The 21,157-nt window shown below is 41.8% G+C and overlaps 1 protein-coding gene and 1 pseudogene across 1 annotated transcript in view; one reads left to right on the top strand and one right to left on the bottom strand.

The window, feature by feature from the left end:
• EIF2B3 (eukaryotic translation initiation factor 2B subunit gamma) overlaps positions 1-21,157 on the top strand; it is a 114,576-nt gene that overhangs the window by 75,349 nt on the left and 18,070 nt on the right. Inside the window, exons 6-8 of the mRNA XM_037069600.1 lie at positions 10,296-10,385; positions 17,739-17,866; positions 19,758-19,948. Of these exons, the coding sequence (XP_036925495.1) occupies positions 10,296-10,385; positions 17,739-17,866; positions 19,758-19,948 (409 nt within the window). The remainder of the gene's footprint in view (positions 1-10,295; positions 10,386-17,738; positions 17,867-19,757; positions 19,949-21,157) is intronic.
• Positions 5,002-10,201, bottom strand: LOC119003369 (magnesium transporter NIPA2-like; annotated as a pseudogene).

Genomic DNA, 21,157 nt, shown 5'->3' with positions numbered 1-21,157 from the left:
GGAACAGTTTGGCCCAAAAGGAAGGTTCCTTTCAGGGAGCACTGGCAGATAAGGATGGAGAATTAGTTGGTACAGAAAGCCTTGAATACCAGGAAATTATTAAAGACTTTTTGAGGAGGGAAATGATGGTTCAAACTCAGGATTCTGGAAGGGCAATCTGATAGCAGTAAGCAAGCTAGATTTAAAGTATAAAACCTGCAAAGTATCACAGTGTTGTATTGTTAAAGTCACAAGACTTCAAAGAGTAAAGGGATTGTGTCCTTTGAAATGCAGAAAGAGCTCATTGTGATGATCTATTATGTGGCACAAGGGGCCTTACTCACTTATGCATCCGTTGAGCACTGATGCGTGTGCTCTGCTCGGTATTAGAGTCATCAGGCTCAGACAGTAAGTTTTTAGAAACTAGTCATGTTTCCATAAGAACTAGAGGGTGGAGACTGTCGCCTGCTTTCTCTTTTAACCTTCTCGGGAAATAGCTTATGACTCCATACTGTGGGCTGTTAGTAAATGCCTTAATCCCAGTGCCTGCAAAAAGAGCAAGGCTTGGGCATGATGGGAGAAAAGAAGATGGACATAAACAAGGTAAGGTGAAAACGAAGAGCAGATGGAGGTGTATTTTTCCCTCAGAGCTGTTGAACTCAGGGCCTGGGGTAAGCACTGGGGCCATGAAGACCATTTCTTCTACCAGATCCTAAGACTGGGTTGCATCTTTGGTCGTTGGCATGTATTTTCCCTCCATTCTTCTAACTTATGAAGTACACCCTGGTGATTCAGGATCTCTGACGGCAGCAGGCTGGATAAATGAGCAATAAGATGTTCTTCCCCCACATTCCATGACCCTTCTGAGGCATCGTGCTCCTCCTGGCCTCAGTGAGATGGTGGGTGAAGGCTAATTAGATTCGGATTTTTAAACACTTTTGAATATGAGAATCTGATACTCTCTGTCCTCTTTTTAGCTGAATTTCCAAAGTTGGGGGCTAGTTCCTATTGGGCAAACACCAAAGTTCTCTTGAGAAAAGGCCTTTGTGTGTATATCTGGGAGAGTCAGGCACCTCTTGTTTTAAAGGTTTGTTGTTGTTTTTTTACTTTTATAGTGGTTGTAGGAGGAAAGGGCAGTGATGATGGAATGTGCATCTGTTTTTCTCCCTTTCTTGAGAGAGGATGAAGTGTTTGCTTTACTGCAAGATAATGTTCTGTTTTGTTGGGCCCCAGGCATATTTTGTCCTGGAAAGCAAGATAGCATAAGACCCTTGTTGGAGTGGGAGTCCTGCTGAGCCTGTAGTTCAGTGCAGAGGCAGTCTCCGCAGCAAGCTGTCTAGTCCTCAGGTAGTATTGGTGCAGCTTGACTCCGAAGGACCCAGACTCTTACTACCTCAGTGCCTTTAGAGAAAGCAGAAAAGCTACCCCAGATTTTGAATCGATCCATTACTGACTTGGAAAGGCATTACATGTAGTAGAAAGAATGTTGCTGGTAGAAAGAAGATAGTACTGGAAATTCAAGTCCAGAGAATTTAGTCTTGAGACAAACTAGCTATATGACTTTGACCAAATCACTTTGCTTCTCTGAGCCTCAGTTTTCCCAACTAAAATTGACTTAGTTCTTTAAAGAACCCCCCAGCTCTAAAATTCCTATTTTATTTCTGAAAGACATCTGTTTTTAATAATTTATAAGTAAAAGGTATTTGGGCCAAATATTTAATTAGAAAATCATGTAGCTTTTCTCCAATGTTATGTTGTTTTCTTTTGAATACTAGTCAAGGGCTTTTTTTGGCGGGGGGGGGGGTGTTTTACTGGAAGAATAATGAAAAATTCAGAGCAAGCTTTTAAAGGATATCTTTAAAATGGAATAAGATGTTCACATGTTCATCTCGGAAAGTTCAGACATTTATATTTGGGAAGACAAGGACTTGACTCAGACCTCAGAGATCATGGCCAGATCTGTATTTCTGGGATGATGAGATGGTGAGAAATGGGTTTACACTCTTGAATATTTTCCCAATGCTATGGAAAGTGTTGCAATACTATGTATCTAAATTAGCATCCCCATTGCTGCAAACCAGCTGTAAATTGCTGAAGTACTTCTGTGATTTTAGTTTTGCCGGGATGAGTGCAGAGGGACTTGTGGAAGTCAGGATTCAGAACCTTTCCCAGTCTTATCTGGCACAGTCTTACTTTTCTATACTTTTAACTCTCACTCCTATAAAGTCACATGGATGGGCTATTTGTAAATGAACTCCCATGACAGCGTCCTTAAACCTTTCCCCCAAGCCAGTTCCTGATCATTTCAAGGCTTCTGCTGTACAAATGAGGTTGCCACTTAGCTTTCCTTATAACTGGCTTAGATTTCAGCTTTCTTTTTTTAAAAGATTTTATTTATTTATCTTTAGAGGGGAAGGGAAGGAGAGAGGGAGACAAACATCAATGTACGGTTGCCTCTCATGTGACCCCCACTGGGAAGTGGCCTGCAACCCAGGCATGTGCCCCGACTGGGAATCAAACCTTGATCATGTGGTTCGCAGGCCTGTGCTCAATTCACTGAGATACACCAGCCAGGACTCAGCTTTCTTTAATGTGCTAAATCTGTTACATCATCCTTCTGCCTTCCAGCTTTCAAAATGTTGTTGCTCTCCTCTCTATTCCTCATCTTTGTCCTTGGGGGTTATGCCTTGTTAAAAATAACAACACCCTTTACTGTGACTTTAATGAGCTTTCAAAAGGAATAGGGAATTAATTAATTAATTTTATAAATTAATTAGCTATAAAAAATTAAATTTATAAAATTAAATTAATTTTATAAATTAATTAGCTAACTAATTAATTAGCTATATAAAAAGGAATAGGGCTTTATGCCTGTGTTTAATCTGCCATCTTTATCAAGAATCATGTTTCCTTCATTTCAATCCCATTATACATTTCAGCCCCTCACCAACCCTTCCTCCCTCCCTACCCCTTCTCTGTCTTTTTCTTCTTTCTCTACTTCATTTTTTTCTTTATCCAATCTAGACCATATGGTGTATTACTTCAGACATTTCCCTCTGTATCTTCACCCTTTATCCTTTTGCTGTAGCTGCCCTCATAAACTTCGACTTTGGATTACTCTAACATCTGTCTTATCTACTTCTACATCTGTTCTCTTAAAGACTTCATGAGAGCCCTGGCTGTCATGGCTCAGTGGGTTGAGTGCCGGCCTGCAAACTGAGAGGCCACCATTTAGATCCCCAGTCAGGGCACATGCCTGGGCTGCGGGCCAGGTCCCCAGTGGGGGTTATGCACAGGCAACCGATCAATGTATCTCTCGCACATGGATGTTTCTATCCCTCTTTCTCCCTCCCACCCTCTTTCTCTCTCAAAATAAATAGATAGATAGATAGATAGATAAATAAATAAAATCTTTACAAAAGAATAAAGACTTCCTGAGAAATATTATGCAGTGTTGTGAATTGACACCACTATAAATCTATGGTTCCGATCTTAGCCGAGCCCTCAGACCACTCTGCTTTCTTACACCTGGCCTTACCCATCTTCCCACTTCTCTCTGCAGCTGCTCTCAACTATTACCACTTTCCTCTCTGAGAAAACGACCCTGCCGCCTCCTTCTGCAGGAAAACCCTAACTATGAGATACTCCTCTCCTTAGCGTACTACCCTTACCCGTGACTTTATCTTCACTCAGGCCTCCCGGCAGTCCCTTCTCCCTAGCCTTAGAGGAGTGCGTTTCCGTCCTCCTGTTACGTCTCTCATCCCATTTTCCTCTGCCTCCTGGGAAGCTTGCTCCATCAGTTTTTTCAGCGCTCTCCAGAATTTTCGACTTGGCTTTCTACTGCTTCTTTCCCACACACCCTGCTTACACCACTGTCCTTTTGCTTTCACCATTCCTAGCACCTCTTCAGCCAGAGTTACCCTTTTCTCTCAGCTAAATACCTGCTCTTCTTTCAAGACTTGGCTCATATCACGCTTCTCTGTGAGACTTTTCTGACCCTTTTCTCACAAGCAGACTTGAGAGTTGGTCCTTCTTCCATTGTGCTCTCCTATGTACTGTAGAGATTTCTAGACAACATCTGTAACCCTTTATTGCTCTGGACTGTAAGTTCCATGAGGACAGTGATTGTCTTTTATTTGTCTTTATAACTTTGTGGTCTAAAACGTGGCCTAACATAGTCAGAGCCCAGTAAATTTGTTGGAAAAGGGCATTAATGGAGCCAGAGTGTCACCTTGGATTTGCATGTACTCCAGCACGGAGTTTTTGTGGGCGGAGCTGAGTAAGACCTTTTAATCTTGTGTATTGGAGAAGGGCCTGAAATAGCATCATTCCTACCCCTTCTTTTGGTCAGAGCAGTGTCAAGGACAGCCCAGACTCACGGGGTGGGAAAATAAACTCTACCTCTTGATCAGAGGAGCTGCTAAGTCACTTTATAAGGGGACTTATAAAGAGTGTCACAACCTAGTGACCTGGGTCTTAGCAGGCAACCCGCCCTTGCCAGGTGGGTTGGTTAGTTGGAGCACCATCCTGTACACAAAAAGGTTGTAGGTTTGATCCCCAGCCAGAGCCTATCCCTAGGTTGCGGGTTCCATCCTTGGTCAGAGCACATATGGGAGGCAACCAATTGATCTCTCTCCCTATCTCTCATCAATAAAACCGTACACTCAGGTGAAGATTTAAAAAAAAATAAAAATAAAGGGATGTGGGATAGGGAGGGGAATAACCGTGGACTTATTTTTTTTAATCCTCACCCCAAGACATGCTTATTGATTTTAAAGAGAAGAGGGGAAGGGAGATGGGAGGAAACATTGGTCGGTTGCCTCTTGCACTTGCTCTGACCAGTGGTCAAACCTGCAACCTAGGCTTGTGCCCTGACTGGAAATCAAACCCACGACCTTTCTTGTTTACAGAATGATGCTCCAACCATCCAAGCCACACCAGCCAAAGGGAGAATAATGCTTTCTCATTCTCAAATTCACTTTGTAACAACAATTATAGATTAACCTTTTAATTTCATCTTTCTTAAAAAGCTATCAGATTTTCATTTCTTCAGGAGATATTTTCACCAGTGTGCTATTCAATTCCAGAGGTTAAACTTTCTTTGTTATTATTTACAATTTCATACATATTAGCAAGATTGCCCCCATTCATTGCTTTCTCGTCTTTTCAAAAAGACAGAGAAAAACTTGCTAGATTAAATCTAACATCTTTAAAGGCATGTGACAAGCCCTGACCAGATGGCCCAGTTGGTTGAGCTTTGTTCCATGAAACAAAAAGTTGCTCGTTTGATTCCCAGTCAGGGCACATGCCTAGGTTGTGGAACCAGTATGTGTGAGACAACTGATCAGTGTTTCTCTCACACATTGTTTTTCTCCCTCTCTTTCTACCTCCCTTCCCCCCTCTCTAAAAATAAATAAATAAAATCTTTAAAAAATAAATTAAGGCATGCAACAAGAATATTCCCACAATGATTTTATAGAAGCCACTCAAAGTACCAATGACTTCTTCAAAAGACTAGCTGAACAAGTTAAAACTGATGTCGCACAGAGTACAGAGTAGATTGGAGCCGTAGTGGAAATGTTGAAAATGTCCAGGGCCCCGTTCAGGTAGTTAGTTGACTTGCTTGCTCACACAGACTATGGGGCTCAGCGGTGCAGTCCAGACCACAGGGTGTCACACCACAGGCTTGCCAGCAAACAGCTCTTTGATGGCAAAGCCCAGGCCCTTAACCAGGAGACCAAAAACAGTCCCATCACAGAATAGATTGTTCTGTATGGGAACAATCAGTATCAGGGACACAACAACCACAAGTGTCACAAAGACCACAACACCTGGGTCCTCGGGCTTGTGAGATGTTTCATGTAAAGTCTTGATTTCCTCTCCTTGTGGAACATGAGTGACCATAACTATAGAGCTGAGAATACTTAGCAAACGTTCAAGTTTGCTACAAAGATTAAGTCTTTCTTTTAGAAAGTGTGAAGAAAGAATGGCATTTACTGGGGTGCTGAGAGCTCCAAACAGCCACTAGGGTGGCTGGTGCGAAGTTGGCCCCCTCGCCCTTTAGTTTATGTCCATGTGTCACAAGTCCTTTAGATTCTATATTTCCCATACTATTCTTGCCCCCCTGTCTATTTTCTACCTACTGTCTATGCTACTTATTTTCTGTACCTTCTCCCCACTTCTCCTCCTCCCACCCCCCTGTTGCTAACCCTCCATGTGATCTCCATTTCTGTGGCTCCACTTCTTATGTAGCTGTCCTCTTAGTTTGCTTTTGTTTTAGGTGTGGTTGTTAATAACTGTGAGTTTGCTGTCCTTTCACTGTTCATATTTTTTTATCTTCTTTTTCTTAGATAAGTCCCTTTAACATTTCATATCATAAGGTCTTGGTGATGATGAACTCTTTGAAGTTGACCTTATCTGAGAAGCGCTTTATCTGCCCTTCCATTCTAAATGAAAGCTTTGCTGGATAGAGCAATCTTGGCTGTAGGTCTTTGGATTTCATGACTTGGAATACTTCTTTCCAGCCCCTTCTGGCCTGTAAGGTCTCTTTTGAGAAATCCGCTGACAGTCTAATGGAAAGTCCTTTGTAGGTGACTGTCCCCTTATCTCTTGCTGCTTCTAGGATTCTCTCCTTCATTTTAATCTTGGCTAATGTAATTATGATGTGCCTTGGTGTTTTCTTTCTTGGGTCCAACTTGTTTGGGACTCTCTGAGCTTCCTGGATTTCCTGGAATTCTATTTCCTTTGCCAGATTGGGGAAGTTCTCCTTTATTATTTGTTCAAATAAGTTTTTTACTTGTTACTGTTTCTCTTCCCCTTCTGGTACCCCTATAATTCGTATGTTGGAATGTTTAAAGATGTCTTGGAGGTTCCTAAGCCTCTCCTTGTTTTTTTGTCTTTTTGAATTCTTGTTTCTTCTTTCTTTTCTGTTTGGTTGTCTTTCTTCCTTCTGATCCCCTCCATTGATTTGAGTCCCAGTTTTCTTCCCATCACTATTGGGTTCCTGTGCATTTCCCTTCTTTCAATTAGTTTAGCCTTCATTTGTTCCTCTAATTTGTGACTAAAATGAACCAGTTCTGTGAGCATCCTGATCACCAGTATTTTGAACTGTGCATCTGATAGGTTGGCTGGTTCTTGGTCACTTAGAAATATTGGCTCTGAGGCTTTGAGCTGTTCTTCTTGAGCCATAATGTGTTGGTCTGTTTGCGCTTGTTACATATGAGGGGCGGAGCCTTAGGTGTTCACCAGGGCAGGGAGACCCAGGTCACTAGGTTGTGACACTCTATGTGGGGGCGGGGTCAGAGAGGGGCAATGTTCTGCTCTCTCTTGGATTTCGGTCCCCTCTGCTTCTTCCCACAAGCAAATTGGGCCCTTATGGTGCTGGTTCCCAGGTGTGTGGGCTTGTGTACCCTCCAGGACCCTGTGGGTCTCTCCAACAATCTCTCTATGAGCCTGGGAGCTTCTCCCAGCGCCTTGACCCCGAAAGTTTTTCCAATTGGTGCTTTTAGGCTTTATTTACCAGCGCTGGGGCCCTGGGTTGCATGGTCTGTTTCACCACTTGCTCCTCTGTCTGGTTTAATCAGTCTGGCTGAATGGTTTGTTGTTGTCGGACTTCCGTACAGTTCAATTTTCTGTGTTTTGGTTGCATTTTTGTTACTAAAACTTTATTGTCTTTACAAATACCATATGATATCACCGTTAACAGGGATCTAAACAAAACAAACAAGCAAGCAAAATATGACCAAAGACACTGAAATAGGGAACAGGCTGACAGGGTCCAGAGGGGAGAGGGGAGAGAATCATAGGGGAAAAGGGGATGGACTCACATGAACAAGTATAAAGGACACATGGACCATAACTAAGGGGGGGGGGCGGAAATGGGAGGGAGGTGGGAAGCATGGGGCGGGGAGCGGGCAGGGTTGGGAATATAAGACAGAAAGCTGTAATTGAACAAGAATTAAATTAAAAAATTATTTTAAAAAAACTTTATTGTCTTTAAACTTGGTTGTGCGAGGAGGCACAGTGTTTCCACCTACGCCTCCATCTTAGCCGGAAGTTGGAGTTTTTATGTTCCTGGTGGCTTATATCATCCTAGATTTCCTAGTCTTTTGTATCTTTGTCTGTTTCAGACCTCTTCTAAGATCATTTGTTTTCTTCCCCACTTCTTTTTCCTTTTTCTTTTGAATAGTAGACCATTTTAAAAGCATTCTTAAAATTATTTTTATGTTAATTGAAGAAAAGAAAAGAAAAAACCTGTGAGAGCGTCACCATCAACTCACACACTTTTATACCATTTTTCTGGACTTTTTTTTTAAAAGATTTTATTTATTTCTTTTTAGAAGGGAAGGAAGGAGAAAGGGAGAGAAATATCAATATATGGTTGCCTCTCATGCATCCCCTGCTGGGAACTGGCCTGCAACCCAGGCATGTGCCCTGACTGGGAGTCAAACCATGATCCTCTGGTTCACAGGCCTGTGCTTGATCCACTAAGCTACTCCAGCCAGGGCCTGAACTTTTTATTATTGAAAGGATTCCCACAAATTTTTCACATTTTTTTTATTGTAATGGACTTTTTCTGTGGTTAGAAAAGAATTATGTTTTAAATTATATTTAAACAAATTATATTTAAACAATTTAAATATAATTTTAAAAATTATATTTAAATTATGTTTTACTAACATAAAATTATAAGTATTTCTAATTATCTTACATCTATTACTAATTTTTTACTTTATGTTATACAAATCAAACTTCTCTGGCTCAGAACAATCAGCCAGTAGCCCAGATTTTACTGGTGTTCTTTGCAGTTTTGGGGGTTTGTTTGTTTTGTTTTGTTTTAAAACATCAATCCTTATTTTTCATATCATTTAAAACTAATAAAGTGAAATAAAGAAACCACCTTTTGGCAACTTAAATGCCATTGGTTTCCCAATCATATGAAAGAAAAAAATCTCCGAATTGCCCATCTCTGTCTCTTCATTGCATTTCATATTTGTAGCTAAATCTCTAGCCTTGAGTATTCTAACTAAATTTTTGGAACATTCTTTAAAATGGAAAAAATTTGTTTTACCTACTTGATTGGGATGAGAATAAAAAGTTGGAAAAAATGTATGGACTATGAAATGCTACAAGAATGTTAGTGCATATATGCTAGAGATTGATAACCATGTAGAAGATGATTATTCAAACTTTTAATTCATTCTTTTCCTGGCTATATGATATAAGTTGACCTCTGCTATAAAAATGAGAATAATATATATATTTTATGAGGTCATTGTGAGGATTAAATGAATATAGATGTGTTGAATATTTCAAGGAATTTGTAAACCAAGGGGCTGAGCAGGAGAGTACAACTTTTTGTTTTATTTTTTTTAAGATTTTAAAAAGATTTTATTTATTTTTAGAGAGATAGGGAGAGAGAAAGAGAGACAGAGAAACATTGGCATGTGAGAGATATATCAACTGGTTGCCTCCCTCATACCCCACTGGTGACCCAGCCCACATCCCAGGCACGGGCCCCAGCTGGGAATCCAACCGTCAACCCTTTGCTTCACAGGCCCTCACTCAATCCACTGAGCCATACCAGCCAGGGCCAGATCCCTTATTTGACCTCATTTATACATTTGCTTGCTTATTCAACAACTATTTCTAAATATTTACTCTGTGTGAGATACAATGCTAAGTGCCCAGTCTATAAAGGTAAGTCTGTGCCCTCAGGGAATTTTTAGTCTAGTGGATGAGAGACAGGTAAATAGGCTGTTATCTCAGTGTGCAAGTTATCTGATATAGGTGGGCAGAAATGTGTGGGCACAAACTTGGGTGAAGGATTCCTGGAGGAAGTATAACTGGGGAAAGTCCTGATGAATAAATAAATAAGAGTGGGATTTAGAGAATATTCACAGAATTTTACTTTATCTTCTGTGAAAATGGCGCAGTGCATGCCAAATCCTAGAGGAAAGCATGGCTGACGTAGGGCCTGCAGGAAGTGGAGCAGTTGGAGAAGCAGAAAAGGTTACTGACAGGATTTGCGGGTAGGAGTGATAGAATAGAAAGTGGCTTGTCTGTGATTTGGTGGCTTACCGATTTTGGTTTAATGTCTTAGAAGCCTAAAAGCCTTATAAATCATGAAACAGGGTTTCTATAAAGAAAAGACCTTTTCTGGGGTTGGGTCAGAGCTGGTATCCACCATCTTGGTCTCCTCGGAGTAGGGTGTAGGCAGCATGGCTCTTACTGACTTTCTAATGCCTGCAATCTAACGATAGGGTAGAACCCTCATTACCTGATTGTGAGTGCCTTCTGTCTTCTCTTTTCTGCAGGCACCCCAGAATACGTTTCCATACAGGCCTCGTGGACGCCCATCTCTACTGCATGAAAAAATACGTTGTGGACTTCCTCATGGAAAATGAGTAAGAGAGAGTCAGATCCACAGTGCTCAAGTTAACCGTGTGACTTAGTTAACAGTTTTAAACCTTGATAATGTTAGGTTACCAGTTTATAAAATAACACAGTTTGTCACCTTTGTTCTAGAAATGAAATCACGTTATCAGCATACTGTGATTTTTGTCTGTACCACAGAGTCCCCCACTTACATTTTGGGGACCTCTGTTATAATAAATCATAAAAATATTTTAATAAAACTAATAGTGACCTCCAATTCCTCTTTGTGCACAGTTCCAGGCTTTCCTTACTTTCTTCTCCAAGGGCGAGCGTTCCAGCTCTAGTGCTATTTGTCTCCCAGCAGATGTCCTTCCCTAGGCAATTATACTGTAGTTGGACCCTCTCAGCAAAGGGCCGGAGAACTGCCCAGGAGGTGCAGAAAAAGAAGGGCAAGTTTCCCTCCGATTTTGGAAAAGGAGTCCACCTTACTGAGTGAACATCCATGAATGCAGAGAAACAAATTTTAGTACTTTTTGATTTTGCTTTGAGAACAGAACTGTGGACTTTACTCATTCCCAGAAATTGTGTCTGGCAAATCACAGGATTTGGGTTTTTGGAGGAAAACCTCCTTTTGCTCTTGATCTCAAGGATTTTTGATAGAAAATGCAGCTTGAGTCCCTGGAGGAACAGGTGGGAAAGATTAAATAAGTGCATGGGTAAGAAGAGGAGCAGCTAGTCTCCCCTGATGGCTGCTGAATCAGTGTCACCCCTGAATACTAAGCACTGGAGGGCTGGAAAGCAGGCAGCGTGGTGTGCTGCCACAGCGAGTTTCCTCAGACCGGCTGCGGGAGGGAGGCGGGAAACCTGAGTGTAAATGCCAGCATGCACTTAGCTGATGGACTTGGATATGGAGAAGAAAGGGAATTGTTCTGCTGGGCCCTATGTGACATTTCATGCAGCATCCTAACCCTCATCCCCTACAACACCTGCTAAAACCCTATAGGAAGGCCCAAGTATAGTCAATGGTAAAACAAACCATTTGGATTCCCACTTTCCCAGGGATTGTTGTTTCTCTGTTTTCCCTCCCAGAACACTATTCGCCTGCTCTCCTCTGGCTTACTATTCTGTTTTTTCATTCAATCAACAGATAACTTACTAAGCACCTGTTATGAGACAGGCGCTGAGCTAGATCAATTGTAAGATCAACGGTGACTACGCAGCCTGGGCCCTCCCCTCACAGAACTTATAGCTGAGCTCCACAGTGGATTGTAGAGGCTTTGACTTTTTAAACAGCCAGGAAACATACTGCCAAGATTAGAGAGTGGTCCAGGACCTGTTTGCCAGTTACCAGTCTGGGCTGTCCATATTCCAAAAATGAAGTTAACTCTCGGCCATTAAAGGGCTTGTTTTTTATTCCCAAATGAATTTGAAGTCCTGTGAAACAGGCTCTGTCCTTGATGTGCTAGAAGGGAATGCAATAGATCATGGGGTTGTTGTTGTTTTTTAACTAATTTACTATTGGAAATTTCACACAAATACAAAAGTAGAGAAAGTAACATAATTAACTCCATGGATCTATCACACAGCTTCAGTGATTATCAATTCATGGTCAGTCTTGTTTTATGTATGCTACTACCCATCTGCCCACCATCACACCAGATTATTTTAAAGCCAGTCATTATGATATAATTTCATCTGTAATCATTCCAGGTATATTATCTGTAAATAGTTCAGTCTGTATCTCTAAAACATAAACAGTATTTTTTACTTTTAAACAAAGGCTTTAATACCATTAAACTCCTTTAAAAAAAAACAACTAACAAAGCCTCCTTAATATTATACCAAGTGGGATTACAGCTTTTCATTTCTGGATAGCAGGATATTGGCTCCTTTGTAGCTCACTTGGCCACAACCAGAAGCTGTTCCCACACCTGGCAAGTGTAGTGCAGTGAGTGGTATGTCCCTGGAGGACAAGCCCGAATTGGTGATTCTGTGGCTTCAAGCCGGAAGCTCTGCCAAACAGGACTTCTGCAGAACTGTTGTAATAGAGAATAACGCACAGCCTCAAATCATACTGCCTCCCCATCTCAAGATCTGTTCGGGAGAACCTTATCCTTCTTTCCAAGTTTACCCTTCTCAGAGTTGATGGGAATAAAGCCATTATTCCCAACATTTCAATATATTGAAAATCAATAAATTGTAATATACTAGGAAAAAGTAAGGACACAGCTGGACAAATTTGAATAGTACTCAAGGGAGATTCTTTATGCCTGGCTGGAGGAATAAAGAATTGTGGAGGTCTTGTCCAAAGCCCTGGGAGATGGGATTGAATAGGTCAGAGGGAGCAGCGTGCAGAAGGCCTTGAAAGCTGAACAGGGAGTACAGCTCTTTAAACAACGAGTCCTGTATGGAATGAGCAATGATACAACTTGGCAGGGGAACACCGATGATTGTGGGTGGGAAAGAGACGCCTTCAAGGTAAATTGGAGTTATTTATAGTAGTCTGGTTATGGAATGATGACTTATCGTTAGGCATGGAAAGGAACAATAAATCCAGGAGTTGCAACCTCAGGGAAAGACAGCCATAGCAATCCTTTGTAACTTTTCCCGTATGGAAGTTAACATATTCTGCCCTGAGCCTCTTTTAGTTGTTTACACATTAGTTCTTCCACCAAAATTTTTTGAAATTAGATGCCTACCTGGATTGATAAGGCATTCAATATACAGGAATGGGCGAAAGTAGATTTACAGTTGTGTGTGAAACACGGTTTATTCTTGTATTATTATTTATTAATTATTGTATTATTTTCCAAAAGAACAACTTTAAACCTACATTTGCCCACCCCCGTATGTTTGGTGGATAGAAGGAAAGGAGATAATAGTGACCATTTCAGTGGCAGCAGTAATTTGGTACGGAAGCAATGAAAAAAGAGATGGGGATTTCTGCAGTTGACTAAGTAAAAAAAGAGTATCTCTCTACTCTTTGCTATGTATTCCAATTACTTTTCAGAAAATATTTTACCAGTCTATCCTCTGACTCCCTTTATATGAGAATAACTATCTCAAAGCACTCTTACTGGTAATGAGAATTATTTTAAATCTGCTACTTTGATTGAGGATTAGAAATTACAGCTTGTTTTAACTTTCATTTCTTAAAAAATATTTTTATAATTTTTGAACATTTATATCTATTTAGGATGTTGACCTTTTGTCCTATTTATAGAAGTTATTTTGTCTTTTCATTTGGTGGAGTTGCTTGTTTACTGCTAGTGGTCAAGTCTGTTGCTCTCCTTTGTGATGTCTTTTTTCTTAGGAGCTTCCAATGTCTTGAGGCAGGTGTTTTGGGGAAGGCTGTGTACAGGAGCGAAGGGAGAAAGTGAGTGGCCCAGGCCAGGGGCATTAAGTGGGTCAGCNAAAATATTTTTATAATTTTTGAACATTTATATCTATTTAGGATGTTGACCTTTTGTCCTATTTATAGAAGTTATTTTGTCTTTTCATTTGGTGGAGTTGCTTGTTTACTGCTAGTGGTCAAGTCTGTTGCTCTCCTTTGTGATGTCTTTTTTCTTAGGAGCTTCCAATGTCTTGAGGCAGGTGTTTTGGGGAAGGCTGTGTATAGGAGCGAAGGGAGAAAGTGAGTGGCCCAGGCCAGGGGCATTGAGTGGGTCAGCTGCTGGTCTTCAGCCCCCAGGTCAGGATGTTCACAGTGCTTCACAGTGGCCTGTCCCACTTCTTAGCACAGCCTTGAGCTGGCTCTACTTTGAGCAGGAAACAGGAAGAGTAATTTTGGCTTCCATTATACTGCTAAGCCAGTTGCATTATGGGACCTGGGCTAATGTTGAGTGCCAGCAGAGGGAGGTGGGAACTGGCTGGACTGCGTCATGTCCTCTCCTCATTCCATTGCCTGATCTCCTTAAAGGGCTCTGCCTAAAGGGGCTGTGTGCCAGGGCTTGCTTGCTTGCCTCTTGCAGTGACGGTTCTGTTCAGCCCATAATGTAAATGTCATACTTCTGAAATCCCCCAGCTGGCCCTGCTTTGTCATTTCTTCAAAGGGAACTGACTTGTTTTCTACCAGAGGGGGCCAAGGAACATTTGCTACCAACACTGGTTTGATGCATTAAAAGGGGAGAAAATGAGCTAAGAGTAAATGTTTCATTCTTTGTATTCATATGGAAATTTTTAATCTCCATCAGAAGAAAAATCACATTGAAATGCAATACAAGAGCTTCCAGCTTACACAGAATTTTTCAAAGATGTTTGACTTGATCCTTAAAAAAAATGACAAAAACCATGAACTGTGTGGCTCCAGGGTTCATAATTTTGCTTACCTTTCTCAGCCTCTGCCTGTCTTGCCTTCCTACGTATACTCCATCTGTGTGGTCCTCTGTCAGCCTGCAGAGCTTCTGTGAATCGGGGGAGCATGCATTAGCAATCAGGTTTATAGGGCTTGTTTTAGAGTCTTGTTACTGGTCTCCCTGACTTCAATCTCCTTATTCCAGGCCTATTTCAACCTAAGGAATAAAACTGACCTTGTCATTTTCCTGCTTAAAAACTACTGTAAAAGGCTTCCATGATCTGGCTCCTTACTACTTAATCAGCCTCGCCTCCTTCTACCCTTCTCCTTAAGTTCAGAATCAGGCTACTGTCCACTGGATTATGAATTATTTAAAGTCAGAAACTGTATATTTCCAAGGCCAGAGCAGTTATTAGTATATTAATAGATGCTTGTTAAATGCTAAATAAATTAATTAGTGATATAAAATTCTAACAAGGTCACAGAGTGAGAGAGAAAATTAAAAATTGTGTGCTAGTCTCTCACCCCTCTGCGCTTTCATTCCCTTTGCTCAGTATAAATCAGAAGCATATTCACTAGACTAAGGATCAGGCCTCTTCTTCCCCATTACAGATTCTTAATCATTTAAACCCCAAATCCTGTCTCAATACCTATCAGGAAGCACTATGCTTCCTGAGACCCAAAAAGGCCAAACGAAGAGCTGCTTTAAAGCCCTTGGCCAAAGTTACTTACTGCTTGTAATGTAATATAAAAATAGTGTTGGAGTTTTTTTGCCTCTGGAAGCTCTTTACACATTGATTTTTGACCTTATTTTCTGTAAGTACTATTCTATCCAGCAATTTTCAACTCCTGTGCCACAAGCGGCACACTGGTGTGCCACAAGCATGTTTAAAACACACAATACCTGACTATTTACTTAGTCAGGGCCACGGACATCTTTTCCCTTAGATTGACAAATTAAAAAATGACAACAGCCGACACAACAATAGCCGTCCCGTGTGAGTGAGTCAAAATTATACCTATTTTATGGTCAGGTCAGCAAAATTTTTTTTTGGTGTGCTGCAGAATTTGAGTAATTAGTTTATATGTGGCATGAGATGAAAAAGATTGAAAATTGCTGTCCTGGGCTAATCTGATTACATAAAAGTAAGTTGAAGTTAACTTTGTTCTAGAAATTCTGTGATAGTCATTGGTAAATGAGTACAGCTGTGTAATATAAGGGAGTCCACTCACTTAGATGGAAAGATGAAATCTGCATGGAAGTACTTAGTCCTTAAAATGGATTTTAAATGTACAGAATTTTAATCCAAGTCCTGTACAGGATGACGTAGAGGAGAGTAGTTTCATAGGAGCTAAGAAAGAGTGAGAGACAGGAAACCTAAGAATGGCCTGAAATTGTAGACTTTGATGATTTGCATAAAGAATAAAAGCATCTCCCATAGTCTGTCTACTGTGATGAAGTACAGAGCAGAAATCTTATCTACAGTCTTTGAATAATAACACGGCTGTTATTATTAGGAAAAAAGTCATCATCAAACAGATTAAAGGAAAAAAATATGAGCTCCTTAGATGCAAAAAAATTTTTAATAAAATTCAGTACTCATTAATTAATGAAAGCTCATAACAAATTAGGAATAAAAGAGAACTTTCTTAATCTGATAAAGGGACTATACAAAAAGGCCTATAACATGTGCCGACTATTAGCTATAAAGCATGAAGACCAATGTCTACACAAAGAAGACAATAAATGGTAGCTTTGATGATGAAAAAAGTGACTACAACAATCATCGGTCTAAGTAATAAAATATTAGAATTCTTTTCGAAATCAAGAACAAATAAAGATGACTGCTATCTGTGCTTCCATTCAGCATTATATTAGAGGTCCTAGCCAATAGAGTAAATCGGGGGAAATAAAATATAGAGAGATTAGAAAAGAAGAAAGAGCCCTGGCTGGTGTGGCTCCGTGGATTGAGCGTCAGCCTGTGAACCAAAGGGTCGCCAGTTCAATGTGCAGTCAGGGCACACGCCTGGGTTGCAGGCCAGGTCCCCAGTAGAGGGTGCACGAGAGGCAACCACACATTGATGTTTCTCTTCCTTTCTCCCACCCTTTCCCTTTGTCTAAAAATAAATAAAGTCTTTAAAAATAAATAAATACAACTGAAATCTTTCTAAAAAAAGAAAAGTGGGGAGAAAATACAAGCAATTATAATTGAACAACAAAATAATTTTAAGAAAAGAAAAGAAGAAAAAATTGTTTTCATAGTTTCATTGTTTTCATGATTTCAGAATCCACAGATAAATTGTTAGAATTAATAAGATATTTTAGCATGGCAACTGGCTATAAAATCAAAATAGAGAATAAGCTGAATTTCTATAACCAACAAGAAGAAAATAACTGTTTAAAAGATACCATTTATAATGCCAACAAAAAAAATGCAGTACTGCCCTGACCAGCGTGGGTCAGTTGGTTAAGCGCCGTCCTGTAAAGTAAAAGGTCACCGGTTTGATTCCCAGTCTGGGGCGAGAGGCGCCAATGGACGTTTCTATCACACATCGATGTTTCTCTTCCTCTCTTTCTTCCTCCCTTCCCCTCTCTCTAAAAATAAATAAATAAAATCTTTTAAAACATATATACATATATACATGTACATACACACAATACTTAGGACTAAGCTAACAAGATAAGCAAGGCCTTTCTGGAGAAAGTTTTTCAGACAACTTTTCTCAGAAGATTAGAGCATTCTGTCTTCTCACGGGTTGTTGCCAGTTAAGAGTCAAGGCCCCATGTTAAAGCACACACATGCACGCACACAGGTGCCGTGTAGATGGGGCTTTGTGAAAGACTTTTCTGCGTAGACCATGGGAAGGGAGGCCCAGGTTCAGTACACTGCCCTCCTTCCTGCAGCCTGAAGCTGGTAGAGAGCTCAGACCCACTGCTTCTCCAGAACTGCCAAGTTCGTGCCACTGTTGATCTCTAGCAGTCCCCAGGTAGCATGACAGGAAGGAATTTGGCTTTCCCTCGGATAGTTTTAGAGCCCCTCGCGCCAGACAGTCAGATTTCTCACATTTGACCATTCTTTCTTCCTAGGTCAATCACTTCCATCCGGAGCGAACTGATTCCGTACCTAGTAAGAAAACAGTTTTCCTCAGCTTCCTCACAACAAGGACAAGAAGAAAAAGAGGAGGATCTAAAGAAAAAGGAGCTCAAGCCCTTAGGTTAGTGCTTGAGCTGGTACAATAAGGTTGGGGTAGCCGCACCTTTGGAAAGAGTGGCTGGGCAGCTTAGCCCCGCCCAAGACGCCTGTCTCGAGGGAACAGAGTTTTGTCTGGCCACCCAGCAGGACAGGCTCGCAGACACCTGCTGTCTGCCTGAGCCCTGGGTGAGCTTGCTCAAGCAGATCCTGTCACGGTGCTCTTCAGAGGCAGGCTCATCATGCCTCAGATTTATTCTCTGCTTCATTGCTCTGTTTTGACTGTGTTCCTCACTGGACCATTTTAACTTTAAGCTCTGCCCCCAACTTCTCAGTTTCCCTGTTTTCTAGGCTCTGGGTAGCCCCACTCCTGACCAAGCTCAGCCTCCTCTGTCCAGGGAAGACAGGTGTTCGACCAGAGGTCTCCTTTCCAGGGTTTAAGGGCGATTCCTTTCCAGGGTTTAAGGGCGAGTCTGTCTTGTTTGCTCTCATATCCCTGCCTAAAAATACATATTTATGAAAAAAATTACTAGCTCTGAGATCTGAGGGAGGCCACTCGGTCTTTTTTTCCAAAAAAAAAAAGTACACTTTATTTGACCTTAGACAACGTACTCCCCAGTTTGTCTCAATTGTGATATGTAGGTAGATTTAAGTTGCTTTTTGTTTGTACTCAGTCTTCTTAGCCCCAGTTTTCTCATCATAAAATAAAAGATCCCAAATGATTATCGCAAGCGTGGGGAAACTAGAGCCCAGCTCTTCTTTGCTATTTCTGCCCCAGTACAACTACCAGATATAGCAATGGCGGCTGGCCCCACAGTATGGCGGGTTGCTAAAATCTGGGTACTTGCTTGGGTTACTTCATGATTTACAAGAGTTGCCTATTTCATTTTCCCTGGTAGTGCTTGGTTATTGGTCACACTTGCTTTAGGGCCTCTTTTTAAGCATTTTTTAAAGATTTTTAAAATTTATTTTTAGAGAGAGGGGAAGGGAAGGAGAAAGAGAGGGAGAGAAACAACTGAACAATGTGTGGTTGCCTCTCATGCGCCCCCTACTGGGGACCTGGCTTGCAACCCAGACATGTGCCCTGACTGGAAATTGAACCAGCAACTCTTTGGTTCACAGGCCTGCGCTCAATCCACTGAGCTACACCAGCCAGGGCTTTAAGCATTTTTGTATCGTACAATATTTCAAACATACAAGAAAGCACATTGCCTCTTTTANGTGCTTGGTTATTGGTCACACTTGCTTTAGGGCCTCTTTTTAAGCATTTTTTAAAGATTTTTAAAATTTATTTTTAGAGAGAGGGGAAGGGAAGGAGAAAGAGAGGGAGAGAAACAACTGAACAATGTGTGGTTGCCTCTCATGCGCCCCCTACTGGGGACCTGGCTTGCAACCCAGACATGTGCCCTGACTGGAAATTGAACCAGCAACTCTTTGGTTCACGGGCCTGCGCTCAGTCCACTGAGCTACACCAGCCAGGGCTTTAAGCATTTTTGTATCGTACAATATATCAAACATACAAGAAAGCACATTGCCTCTTTTAAATTGACTTAGTCTTTCAGGTTTTAGTGGGATTTTCCCAGGGTCAGTGCTGCATGGGTAAATTCCAGCAGGAGAGGTATGAGTGAGCTGTAACCTCTTTTAAAACTTACTGAGTCAGCCCTGGCTGGTGTGGCTCAGTGGACTGAGTGCCGGCCTGCAAACCAAAGGGTCACTGGTTTGATTCCCAGTCAGGGCACATGTCTGGGTTGTGGTCCAGATCCCCATTTGGGGGCATATGAGAGGCAACTACACATTGATGTTTCTTGCCCTCCCTTCCCCTTGCTCTAAAAATAAATAAATAAAAACTTACTGAGTCTACATCCTCTCTGTCATCTCTCTCATTCACTTGCTTGGTTTCGATGTTTGTTCTGAAGATATTTACAGTTTTATAAAAGAGGACAACACACTGCCCTTAACTCCCTATGATGGCTGCTGGAATGCCTGTCGAGGAGACAGGTGGGAAGACTTGTCCAGGTCACAGGTGCGCTGCTATGTCCACATCATGAAAGAGGGTCTCTGCCTTCGATTGAGCACCCTGGGACTCTACATAGAAGCAAACAGACAGGTGAGAGGAGGGGCTTAAAAGAGAAGTTGTGTGAGCTTCTTCCCTAAAAACAGACTGAGTCTTTTCTTTTTTTAAATCCTCACCTAAGGATATGTTTATTGATTTTAGAGAGAGAGGAAGGGAGAAAGAGAGGCAGACTGAGAGACAGAGAGAGAAAGAAACATCAATAGGAGAGAGAAACATCAACCACACCCCGACGCTCAACGTAGTGTGGTGCAGGGAAGAGAAAAACATAGGTTGTGCCCTGACCAGGAATCAGACCCACAACCTTTTGGCTTATGGGATGGTTCTCCAACCAGCTGAGCTACCCGGCCAGGGCTGGACTAAATCTTTTGTCTTATTTCTTCGTTACGTAGACAGTGACTTGTTCAGAATCCCTTTCATTCCTAAGGTTAAGAAAGATCTGAAATGTTAGGAGAGACCCCTGGGCTACCCAGGTGCAGCAAAAGTGGGAGCAGAGGCCAGGGAAAGGAAGGCATCTCCAGGAAGCCTACTTCATGGCCTCTGGGTTCAGTAGCTTTTCCGTATTCTGTTCAGCATGGGGGTCTCTATGGTCCCTCATAAGCAAACATTTAAATACTGCATTACTATTACCGTGATGAGGTAAACACAGGCACACAGAGGCGGCTTTCCCAAGAAGGTGAAGGAACAGAGTATAGAGTAACCAGGTGGCAAAGCCTCAAGGGAGAAAATGTCTGCAAGAGAGAAAAGTCTGGAAACAGCATTAGAGGGTAAGGAGTCTTGCTGACCCCCCTTTTTAACCCCTCGGTTTGTGAGGCACAGAGAATGAGTGGCTTCTATGAAGGGGAAGCAATGCTGTGAAAGACAAGCCAGGTTTGACTTTGGTTAAGGGATGCAGAGGGGACAGCGAAGGGACCAGGGCGTAGCAGGCACAGGAGGAAGGTTTCGGGAGAGAGGGATGACGAAACCGTGGAGGGAGTTGCAGAGCAATAAAGGGCTGAAATGGAAATAGGGAAAGACAGATGAGCGGCATTGGAGGACAACAGGGGTGAGCTGGTGTGGAGATTAGCCGTGGACACGGTTCCTGGTGGAAGCTCGTGGGAACTGCCCATGCCGGTGTCAGCTGGGGAGTGGGGTGGGGAAGGGAGGTAGAGCGATGGAAGACGTTGGAAACCGGGGTTCGGATTGAGTCCTTGAAGAAACCTAGCCCAGGAATCTTCAGAACCCACGCCACGTGGTGGGTGTAGC

The sequence above is a fragment of the Sturnira hondurensis genome, unplaced genomic scaffold (genome assembly GCF_014824575.4).
Source record: "Sturnira hondurensis isolate 20B ecotype Veracruz unplaced genomic scaffold, ASM1482457v3 Scaffold0018725, whole genome shotgun sequence".
In the NCBI taxonomy this organism is placed as follows: Eukaryota; Metazoa; Chordata; class Mammalia; order Chiroptera; family Phyllostomidae; genus Sturnira; species Sturnira hondurensis.
Note: the sequence above shows the minus strand (reverse complement) of the source record. Positions and strands in the feature narration are given on the sequence as shown.